Source organism: Pan paniscus, chromosome 2 (genome assembly GCF_029289425.2).
Source record: "Pan paniscus chromosome 2, NHGRI_mPanPan1-v2.0_pri, whole genome shotgun sequence".
NCBI lineage: Eukaryota > Metazoa > Chordata > Mammalia > Primates > Hominidae > Pan > Pan paniscus.
In genome coordinates, this window is record NC_085926.1 from 33,408,228 (window position 1) to 33,420,545 (window position 12,318).

The 12,318-nt window shown below is 43.8% G+C and overlaps 1 protein-coding gene across 2 annotated transcripts in view; it reads right to left on the reverse strand.

The window, feature by feature from the left end:
- Nucleotides 1-11,526, reverse strand: part of UBP1 (upstream binding protein 1) — a 52,090-nt gene extending 40,564 nt beyond the window's left edge. For both annotated transcript variants that reach the window (XM_003826124.5, XM_003826125.5), the window contains exon 1: nucleotides 10,856-11,526. In XM_003826124.5, coding sequence (XP_003826172.1) covers nucleotides 10,856-10,968 — 113 coding nt within the window. In that variant the 5' untranslated portion in view covers nucleotides 10,969-11,526. The remainder of the gene's footprint in view (nucleotides 1-10,855) is intronic.
- Nucleotides 11,527-12,318: the final 792 nt, after the last annotated feature.

Sequence of the window (12,318 nt, forward strand, 5' to 3'; positions counted from 1 at the left end):
CCCCTGCTCCAACTACCCCGGCCTCCTGATTCTACTCTTCTACTGGATATCCTAATGGCTCATTTCATTCAAATGTCATCTTTTCAGTGACAACATGACACTGGAGTCCTCCCACCCACACTCCCAATTTCCCTACCCTAGCTCTATACACAGCTCTTACCACTTTCCAACAATATACATGACTTACTAACTTTGTATCTGCTATAAGCACGTAACTCCAAATACGTGTTTCTTCAATGACTGATGCCAGCATCTAGCACAAAGGAGCTCAACTACTTGCTGAATCAATGAACTGATTGCTGCATTAATAATCAACCAATTAGTATTAAGATTGAAAACTAGGTCTCCAGACAAGATTATAATTTCTACTATGTTGAAAGTCCTAAAACCTTGATGGTTTTTGTAATCCCATAAATGGAAACAGACTTTTGAGTACTAAAGACAGAATGTTAAACGGAACTAAAAGTAGGGTGTTTCTTTATTTTATTTTTTTTTAAGACAGGGTCTGGCTCTGTCTCCCAGGCTGGAGTGCAGTGGCATGATCATGGCTCACTACAGCCTCAACCTCCCACCTCAACCTCCCAAGTAGCTAGTATTACAGGCTTGTACCACCATGCCTGGCTAATGTTTGTATTTTTAGTAGAGTGGGGTTTCCCCATGTTGGCCAGGCTGATTTTGAACTCCTGGCCTCAAGTGATCCACCCACCTCGGCCTCCTAAAGTGCTGGGATTACAGGCATGAGCCACTGCACCAGGCCCAAATGATGCATTTTAGAAGGCAAAACTGAAAGATCTACATGTTGGTAAATTTTAATGTAGCTTAGCACCAAAAATCAGGATGCTAAAAAAGACTTGGAAATCACAACAAGCTTGATCAAATGAAGTATAAAAATCTACTAGGACATCTAAAAATCCAGCAATGTAAGCTGCCTTCAGGGAGGACAAAAGAATGACTGCAAGACCCTAGTGTGAGGCAGAGACTGCATTGTACACCCTCTCATGGCCTTTGAAAATAATTATATGAATGTACTGATTTTCAAAAACAGTGAAAATTTGAATTTTTCTTAAGGACAAGATAGATAAAACATATATGGAAGCTAAATGAGAATTCTAAAGAGACATGAAAGAAACGAAATAGAAAAAACAACATAGAGAACTGTTTAGTAATGGCAGGCTAAGTAATTTAAATGAACCTATACCCCATCCACCCTCACTGAGGATGGGGGGAAAAAAGTTGTCAGAGAACACATATATTCTTGAAAGTATTGAAGAACTAACAAGATAAGGAAACAGGCTGAAATCTGAAAAAGTGCAGTAAGTCCAAGCAAGCCTAGAACTGAAAGTGGCTTTTACCTACCCAAACTGAGGAAAGAACTGCAAAGCTGTACTGTAGTTTTAGTGGCCTTGTGGGTGTAGGATACAGCCATCCACATTAAACTGGAATGAGAACAACTAGATGCTCAGGGTAAGGGTGAAGGGAAAGTACTGGTTAGCTTCTCCAGCCTGGTCCGGGGAACCACTGACAGGTAGGGCTCCCAGGGGTCTGACAAGCAAGTGAAAAGACTTAGGCATCAAATTATTCCAAGTAATTCTGAAATGCCAGTACACCAAAATAACCAGGCATAAAAGGACAAACAAGACTCTAGAAGCAAAAACCAACAGCAAAAACAACAGATGACATATATCCAGTTCCAGATTTTGTCTGCTGGTATTCAGATCTTTTCTGCCTCTACTGCAGAAGGTTAGAAGCCTGAAAACTACATATAGAATTCTTGCTAGACAGTCTTGTCAGGTTCTCCAAAGGCAAACACTGGTGGAAAATTAAAAGAGCGGGAAAGGGAAAAGCCAGATGCAAAAACAGGCAACCACACGGAATGTAGCTGCGGAAAATTTCAGGGGATCAGCAGCCATGCCTCCAGCAACAAGCCCAAGAACAACCAGGTAACATGGCCTCCTCCTCCAACCCTTCCAGCTCCTTTGCAATCAAATACTTCACTAAATCCCTCTCTGCTTGAGACATCTCACTGATTTCTATTTTCCTGACTGGACACAGACCACCAGAGATTTCAGATGCTGGAATTATCAGATCCAAATTATAAAATCGTACTTACTCTATTTAAAGAAATAAAAGAAAAGCCTGAAAGTATCTGGAAGGAACAGGAAACTTTAAAGGACAGCAAAACTGAAAAAGAGCAAATAGAACTTCTAGAACTGGAAAATAAAACTGTCCAAATTAAGAACTCAGGTTTAATAGCAGCTCAGACAGAAGTGAAGACTGAATTAGGAGACTGGAATACTGGAATATAGGTAAAAAGAAGTTATTCAGAAAGCAGCACAGAGAGGGAAATGATGGAAAATGAAGAAGTTAAGAAGGGACCAAGTGAGAAGATTTTGCATTAAATTCAAGTCTCAGCAAAGAACGGAATAGAGGCAAAAACTGAAGACAGGAAGGCTGAGCAAATTCTAGAACTGGTGAAATATACCAATTCATGGATTCAAGAAGCCCAAATGACCAAACCAGAATAAATAAGAAATACACACCTAAATACACCATAGAAAAACTCACAAGCCAGTACAGCATATGAAAGTTCCGCCGGGTGCAGTGGCTCACACCTGTAATCCCAGCACTTTGGGAGACTGAGGCGGGCGGATCATTACATCAGGAGTTCAAGACCAGCCTATCCAATATGGTGAAACCCTGTCTCTACTAAAAAATACAAAAAAATTATCTGGGCATGGTGGCACACGTCTGTAGTCCCAGCTACTCAGGAGGCTGAAGCAGGAGAATTGCTTGAATCTGGAAGGCAGAGGTTGCAGTAAGCCAAGATCGCGCCACTGCACTCCAGCCTGGGCGACAGAGTGAGACTCCGTCTCAAAGAAAAAAAAAAACGAAAAAAGACAGCTCCATTTTCCCAGTAAATAACTAAGGGAATCAGTTGAAAATAGGCATGGCAAGGATGAGTTGTGAGGCTGAGGAGGTGTCATTAAGCTTTCTAGATGAGTAGGGGAGGAAATGGATGAGAATGTTATGGTGTAAACTACAGAGCAGCAGGAAAGACATACTTGACAGCCAAGGTCATGAACCAACCACTATTAACAAAATCTGAATACTCTCATATCCATTAAATAAATTACATGTATAGTCAAACATTTACTCATCCAAAGAAAGTTAAAACTGGCTGGGTGCAGTGGCTCACACCTGTAATCTCAACACTTTGGGAGGCCGAGACAGGCGGACTGCTTGAGCCCAGAGACCAGCCTGGGTAACATGGTGAAACCCCGTCTCTACAAAAAATAGCAAAAAAATTAGCCAGGCATGGTGGCGCATACTCATAACCTCAGCTACTAGGGAGGCAGAGGTAGGAGAATTACCTGAGCCTAGGAAGTCAAGGCTGCAGTGAGCCATGATTGCACCACTGCACTTCAGCCTGGGTAACACAGTGTGACCCTCTTCTGGCTAAGTTCTCTGTTTCGGCAAAGCTTTTTAATTTAAAAAAATTTTTTGGTTAAAACACAATGGTTTGTAATTGTTATTCTAAATACATTTTTTAATGTTTTCAAATTTCTTGATATTTTCACATTATGAAGTTACTACAACATATACAACATCCTATTTATATTTAGATAAATTGAGACAAAGTAGTAACTAAACAAATACAAGCAACTGTGGTCCTACTATACTCAAAATCACTGCTAAAAATAAGAGATCCTTTCAAGGCTAAATAGCATTCACAAGTGTGTCTCATCTTTGCATTCCCCACCCACACCAAAAAATTACATGTTTCTAAAACAGTTTTAACCACTACACATCAGAAGTGTCAAAATCATAAAAGAAGGAAAAACTAAAAATTGTTACAGGACACAAAAACTAAATGCAATACAGAATCCTGGATTGGAATCTGAAAGGACAAAATGGAGAAAACTGTGAATGCCAAATAAATTTTGTAATTTAGATAACAGTATTGCACCAAGTCTAATTTCTTGATTTTGACAATAGTACTCTGGTTGTATAAGTAGGAGAAGCTGGGTGAAGGGTACATGTGAACTCTCCATACTACTTTTGTAACTTGAAAAATTTCAAAATGAAGAGTTTTAAGTTAAAAGTTCAACTATGAATACATGAATGAGTAATAACTAGTTTTGTCATAGTTCATATCAAGGCAACAATTTCACAATGTCCAAAAAACTCAGAGTTTTTTGTTTTTTGTTTTTTTTTTGAGACGGAGTCTCACTCTGTCGCCCAGGCTGGAATGCAGTGGTGCGATCTCAGCTCACTGCAACCTCCACCTCCCGGGATCAAACGATTCTCCTGCCTCAGCCTCCTGAGTAGCTGGGATTACAGGTACATGCCACCATGCCCGGCTGATTTTTGTATTCTTAGTAGAGACGGGGTTTCACCAGGTTGGCCAGGCTGGTCACGAACTCCTGACCTCAAGAGATCCACCCACCTCAGTCTCCCAAATTGCTGGGATTACAGGTGTGAGCCACCCCGCACCCAGCCTTTTAAAAAAAAAAAAAAAAAAAAGACTACCATAGGCCGGGCACCGTGGGAGTCCGAGGCGGGAAGATCACGAAGTCAGGAGCTCGAGACCAGCCTGACCAACAAGGTGAAACCCCACCTCTACTAAAAATACAAAAATCAGCTGGGCATGGTGGCATGCACCTGTAATCCCAGCTACTCAGGAGGCTGAGGCAGGAGAATCGCTTGAACCCGGGAGGTGGAGGTTGCGGTGAGCTGAGATAGTGCCACTGCACTCCAGCCTGGGTGACAGAACAAGACTCCACATCTCAAAAAAAAAGACTCTACCACCAAAGGCTGACAATTTCATATTCATCTATTAGATCTGTCCCAAAACAAGCAAAGTAAATAATACAGAGCCTCCTTTCAATTCAGTCATGAAGCTGGGCACCATGTGGCACACCTGTGGGTCCAGCTACTTGGGAGTTTGTGGCAGGAGAATCCCTTGAGCCCAGGAATTAGAGCCTGTAGTGTGCAGTGATCAAGTCTGCAAATAGCCACTGCACTCCAGCCTGGGCAACAAAGCAAGACCCTGTCTCTAAAAATAATAATAATATCAGTCATAGAACCTACAGCTAAGAAAAAAAAAGAAAAAAGCATCAGATGATATTTCCAGCCAAAGCAAACGTTTAAATGTGTACTGGCAAACCAACAAATGCCACTATGATGAAACATCAAGTTTAGGAGACCATATCAATAAACCACCAAGTTTCAAACAGTCCTAACTGAAGGATATAAACTGTACTATATCTTACAGGGGCGGGGGAACCCTAATTTTAAAAACTGAACACAATAAAAATCTATAGACAAACAATGGAATTACATAAATTAGCTGAGACAGTTCTTAGACTACATAAAAATAATTTCTAGAAAGTAAGGTTTCAGTAGTCAGCAAATCCTTTTTTTTTTTTTTTTGAGAAAGAGTCTTGCTCTGTCACCCCAGGCTGGAGTGCAGTGGAGCAATCTCGGCTCACTGTAACCTCCGCCTCCCGGGCTCAGGCAATTCTCCTGCCTCAGCCTCCCAGTAGCTGGGATTACACGCATGCGCTACCATGCCCAGCTAATTTTGTAAGATGGGGTTTCACCATGTTGGCCAGCCTGGTCTCAAACTCCCGACCTCAGGTGATCCACCTGCCTCAGCCTCCCAAAGTGCTGGGATTACAAGCATGAGCCACTGCGCTCGGTGACTCTATCCTTTAGAGCAGGGGTTGACAAGCTATGGCCTAAGAGCTAAATCCAACCAGCCCGTTTTTACACAATTATGGGGTAAGAATGGTTTTACTTTTTTTTTTTTTTTTTTTTTTTTTGAGATGGAGTCTCTCTCTGTCACCAGGCTGGAGCACAGTGGCGCGATCTCAGCTCACTGCAACCTCCACCTCCCGGGTTCAAGCGATTCTCCTGCCTCAGCTTCCCGAGTAGCTGGGACTACAGGCATGCGCCACCATGCCCAGCTAATTTTCGTATTTTTAGTAGAGACGGGGTTTCACCATGTTGGCCAGGATGGTCTCGATCTCTTGACCTCGTGATCCGCCCACCTTGGCCCTCCAAAGTGTTGGGATTATAGGCGTGAGCCATGGCGCCCGATCTGGTTTTACATTTTTTAAAGGGTTGTAAAAAACAAAATGTGACAGAATCCATACATCCCACAAAGCCTAAAATATTTACTACCTAGCCCTTTACAGAAAAGGTTTGCCAACCTTAGCTTTACAGTAATAAATTTTAAAATGTGGACACTATAATCTTAAATCAATAAATTTTTTAAATGAGTTAATTTATTAAATCATTTCCTGTACTGCAGCCAAGATTAAATCCAGGAAAAAGTTGTTAAACCTTGAAATTAGAAGTTTTATAGAAATTGCTTCATGAAAAGATTCTAAGGAAAAAAAACAGAAATTACTGCCAATTCTGGGAGTATTCTGAAGAACCCATTTTTAAATTTCACTAATCCTAAAATTGTTCTACACAGATGTTCCCCGACATATAATAAAGTCCCAATCAACCCATTGTAAGTTGAAAATATCATAAATCAAAGATAAATTTATCAGCCTGGCCAACATAGCAAGACCTTATCTCTACTAAAAATAAAATTTTTTAAATTAGCCAGGCATGGTGGCACTGCCTGTAGTTCCAGCTACTCTGTGGCTCAGGTGAGAAGACTGCATAAGCCCAGGAAAGTCAAGGCTGCAGTGAGCCATGATTGTACCACTGTACTCCAGTGTAGGTGACAGAGCAAGACCTAGTCTCAAACGAACATTTCATGCACCTAACCTACTGAACATCATAGCTTACCTAGCGTACCTTAAACATGCTCAGATCAGTTAGATTAGCCTACAGTCGGGGAAAACCACCTGGCAACACAGTATACTGAATGGGAACTATGGCTCACTGCCACTGCCCAACATCACAAGAGAGCATCATACCATGTATCAGGAGCCTGGGAAAGACAAAAATTCAAAATACAACATACAGTGTCTACTGAAGGTGTTTCTACTGAATGAATATGGCTTATACAACAAAAGTTTTAAGTCAAACCATCATAAGTTGGAGATCATCTGTACTTCCAAGATATATATTACCTACTCAGGGACATTCTATTTTAGCATGAGACCAAAAGAAAATCATCAATTATTAACAGCTACATAATAAACCCTACCCTTGCTAATCTTTTACTAACTTAATACTGATCTAAGTTGAAATTCTGTTACCTTACAGGGTCTATAACATTAATTTTTTTTAACTTTTTAAAAAGTGACAGATAATAGTGTACATTACCATGTACAACACGATGTTTTGACATATATACACTGTCCAATGTTTAAATTCAACCAATTAACAAACGTATTACCTCAGTTATCACTGTGGTGAGAACATTAACATCCACCCTTTGCATTTTTCAAGAATACATTGTATCATTAACTACAGTAACCTTGTTGTACAATAGATTTCTTAAATAAACATTTTACCTTTCAATCAACATAGGAAATCTGTCATTAGCTCAAAGCAGTTTTGATTTAGCAAATTATTTGTAAACTATGGATGTACCTCCCATTTCAAAATACATAATGTATATCTTTTGTTTCAAGAGATTTATACCACAGTGAAGTTTAACAAACAGGGCTCAGACAATACCTTTTTTAAAGTAATAATTTAATATCAAAATTTTTAAAAGAGTAAGCTACACAAGCCATTACTTCCTATAACCTTCAAAAATATTTCAATATTGAGCCCCCAAATCCTAAAAATTAACTTGGCTACAGATGATAAATTTCATACAGTGAGATGGAAAGAAAATTACCAGGTGGTCCAAAGACCCTCTTTGAGTTTTAATGAGTATTATTTTTAAAAGTCATTTGGTTATCTACTCCATACTTCACAAAACAAGAATGACCCAGATTTCAAGTTACCATGAGTTTCAGTCTTCACTCTGTGTGGGGGAAAAAATCAGCCTTCATCTGTTTAAGCCAATCACTTTAACATCTATGACCCTCAGATAATGCATTTACAGTATAAGAAAAGGAGTGGTCTAGACTCTAAAAGGTTTCTAAGGTCTCTATCCATCTCTAAAATCCTGTTACTGTAACCAAGATTTTTAAAAACATTTATGACCTGCCTCATTTCAAATAGAATCTGCTGCAGTTCACATCTCACATCCAAATATAATACCAAAAAAAGACTAAACAAAAACAACAACAAAAAAGTATAATACAACAGCACACACAGAACACATGAGAACCAGAGCCAAAAGAAAAAAAGAGAAGCAAAGGTAATGTTAGTAATTAGCCCCAATATATTCCCAATATTACCAGCCTACATTATTTTACACAAACATATTTTTCCTACTGTTTTAAGAGAAAGGGGTGGGGGGAAACAACAAAAGAGAAGGGGGTCTCATTCTTGCGCAGGCTGGAGTGCAGTGGCTATTAACAGGTGCAATCATAGCACACACTACACCCCTGAACCTCTGGGCTCAAGCAATCTCCCATGTAGCTAGGTCTACAAGCATACCAAACATCACACCTGCCTATTTTTAAGTCAGACCACTGACAGAAGCCATTTCTTCCTTTCAAACTATCCTCCCAAAAGATGAGGAAACCATTCCCTAAGAGAAGTCTTTTAAGAAATACCTCTTGTTTTAAGCCATCCAAAAAGCAAATACAGTAAGCATGTTTCATTTTGAAAGAAAAATGGAAAGCTGCCTACAAAATCAATTTGTATCAAGAAGTCATTTTTCCAGTAATTTCTTCAAGTTTACTTCTTGAACTTTGAAAGATAAGCTTTCCTTCCCACTGGATGCCAGAGGAAGTGACTGAATGCTCAAGCTGGCCATTCATAGGCACTCCAACCCTCTCAGGGCTCCAGGGCCAGGCATGGAAAGTACAACTGCAGTCCAGGGAGGCCTGCAGCAGCTAACGCCTTCTTCAGATTTTCTCCTTATCGAGTCAATTTTGGAATTTCCTTAGTTTGAGAATTTCAAACAAAGGGCCTTGAATTTGCAAGAGGCAAGCACTCTCATCTCTTAGTTTTTGAGGACTCAATTAAACGAAAAAAATAACCTTCTTAAAAATGGTAATTACCTTCAAACTTCTTTGAAAATTTAGATTAAATGACACAACCAAAAAAGCATTCAAGGGAAAATTATCCCTGTAAAGAGTACTGTAGGTTACACAGAATTACGAAGATCTCACACATTACTTTAAAAATACATGGTCAGGGAAAGGTTTAAAATCATCAAGATTGTACTTCCTTTTCATGGAAATAAACCATACACAGAAGTTATTACATTAATAAGTTGGCTGAATCACTAAATCAAAGTACAGGTCAAATAAAACCCTAGAAAAAAGTAAAAGCTCAAAATAGCTATCAATAAGTAAACTTTTCAGCAGCAAACTTTCATTTTACCATAAAAGAGAAGCAACTGAGGAGAGACACATATTGAACTTGCTTCACGTGCCTCCTTTGCCTTGACTATAAGCCTCGTGTTTCCAGTAGAGAGCTAAGGAGCAGAATGGCACTAGAGGAGTGCGTTTTCACTAGAGAAGCACTGCCTCTAATACTCCCCTCTGGGGTGACTCCATGACTTTCAGTAGCTCAATTTCCTCAACAACTGAAACAGCTGTTTTAGAAAATAAGCCAACTCATCTACAGGCCTTAAGTTATACAACTGCAGAGAGAAGAGGTGCCAAGTTCAGGAAGCCCAGCAGAGACCAAATCAGAGCCAGACGCTGGGGAACTCCAGGTTTAATATGCCTTCCACTACTCACTTCCACACTCCAAGAAATGTCTCCAACCCTTCTGAGAGTTCTTTATGGCTCAGAATTTCTCCTTAAGATTTAAAGACCCAATTACTTCAAGGAGCAGCCACCAAGATTCCAGGCCAGCTTTGACCCAGAAGTCCTCCTCTAGAGCTGCAGTAAGATGGATGAATGCTACTGGGAAACTGTAGAGCACTTCCAAAACATCAGACATTTTCTAAAGAACAGAAAGCTACACTTAATTCACATTATTGAAAAGCTGCCAAACCACTGATTTTTAGACTTTATTAGTCAAGTCAACGCTATGGTAAACTATATTTCAATAAAGCCACTAAAAAAATACAGTTTCCAAACTCCTAACAGTTAAAAAGGATAAAGGGCGGAGACTAAGCTCAGATCTGTTTCAATCTCTCCACATTAAAATGAATGACTGCTGGTAGAGACAGCAGAGACTAAACAATTATTTGTGGTGCAATCACTGCATCTTAAAACCCGCAAGAGGAAAGAGCCTGAGAGGGTAGTCTCCAAAATGAGAAACTTCACTTTGAGACAATCAAAAAAACAAAACGAAGTCACAGTGCTACTCCCACCGCTGCTCTTTCAATTATAATTTACTAACATCAAGTGATTAAAATCTGCAGCCAGAAAAGATCATAATGTAGGACAACAGAGTAGGAACTGATCCCAAAACGCTAGACAGTATTCTCCCAATATAAGTGCTGCCTTTTCGTACGGTGTATTCTAGCTCCAATGGTACTTGTAAATCACTTATAAGGAAAAGAAGCCCCTTCCCCCACCAACCCAAGCCATCCTAATAGCTGGGCGTGTTTTACAGCAAATATGAAGCACTCAGGAGCGGTCCGAGGCCGACGCTTGCGGGGCCATCCTCCCCCACCCGCCCGTCACCAGGGCGAGCAGAGGCCTTTGGGGTTCCATGGTCCCCGACCGCCACGCGGCAGGACTCCGACCCCGCAGCCCAGGAGGCCCGCGCACCTCTGGGAGCAGCCGCATCTGGCAGAGACTCAGGGCTGCGCAGGCCTTCCCCAAGGAGACAGAGGCTTCTCCCCGCCCAGGGAGCCCAGTACCTCATGCTGTAAGCGCCGGCGCCCAGTTCCTGCCCGATGCCCGAGAGGCTGGCGTCGAAGTCGTGCACCAGCCCGGACTCGATCACCTCGTCCATCTTGAGCACCCAGGCCATCTTCCGGCCTCGCCGTCGCCCCGCACAGCGCGGCCTCCGCGTCCAGGGCGAAGGGGCCGGAGCTCCGCTGGCGCGTCCTGGGGGAGGGCGCGGGTGAAGCCTCCGGGGGGGCGGCGAGTGGTCACCAGCGGCGGCCGGGACGAGAGCTGCGGGGGCCCCACTGGCAGGGCACGGCGAGCCCAGCGAGCAATTGCAGCGGGAGCGGCCGGGCCGCCGGCAGCGCCACCCTCCCGCGGACACCGGCCCTGCGCCTCATGCCGGCGCCGCCGCCCAGCCCCCGCGCCGCTAGCGCTGCAGCCGCCGCCGACCGCCCCGCCCGGGGCCCCCCGGTCGCATCCTCCTCCGGGACCGCTGGGAGGCTGGACCTCGGGACGCTCCGAGGACCACACGGGGGCAAGCGCTCCGCCTGCCCGTCACCCGCCCCCAAGCCTTGACTCCTTGCCCCCGACCCGCCCAGGCTCTAGCGCCACACCGCCCCGGCCAACCCCGCCGACGCCGCTCTGCCGGCCGGACGCTGGCTTCAACGCGGCTCCGACTTAGGTTCACGCGCCGCTTCCGCCTCCCCCGGCCCCGCCCCGACCCCGCCCCGGCGTTCGCCCCACGCCCCGGCCCTCCCCGTACAGCCCCGCGCTTAGGGCCACTCCCCGCGCCTCGCGGCCCAGGAACTGTCCAGAGAGTGCAATGCGGCCCCGCCCACGCGGCTGTTCCCAGCCGGTGTGGCCTCGCTGCGTCCCCGCACAGCAGCCCAGGAAGAGGCGGTGCCAAAAGGGCTGCCAGTTTCCGCCCCTTCTAGCGAGCGAGATGATTGACAGGCCAACTGAGCAATACCTGCAAGGGCTTGGACGAAGCTCCCGTGAGTCTCTGTGTCCCCCGACTAAACAACCAATCAAAATGTTCTTCACCTTGGGCGGGCTCGAAGACGGAATTTGTTGCCAAAAGAAAGAGTTCATTGGACTGCATGGTAGAAAGCGACCCAAAACGCCACTTCCGGAGGTGATTTGCTCCTCTGTGGTATTTCCCGGTCGTCTCTGCTTTTTGCCCTCTCTACCGAGGGAGTGAGCGGTTCGCACCCCATCTGGTGACAGAAAAGCCAGTTGTGCAGAAAACCTTGATTGGCGTGAGAATAAGCCAATCAACGCTCCTGAGAAAGAGCTCTGGAAAGACTTCCCCTATTGGTTGCATTGCCGAGAGCAGCTTGGCTGTCCTGAGTTGAACTAGCTGTTGGTCATCCTAAGGGCAGGCGGTCTCCTGACCTTGGGCCGAACCATTAGGACGTGCCACAGTAACAGCTACGCTGCTCAGAAGGCCCGAAGGGTCTTCCTTCCAGTGGGCACGCGCCACTGGGGCCAA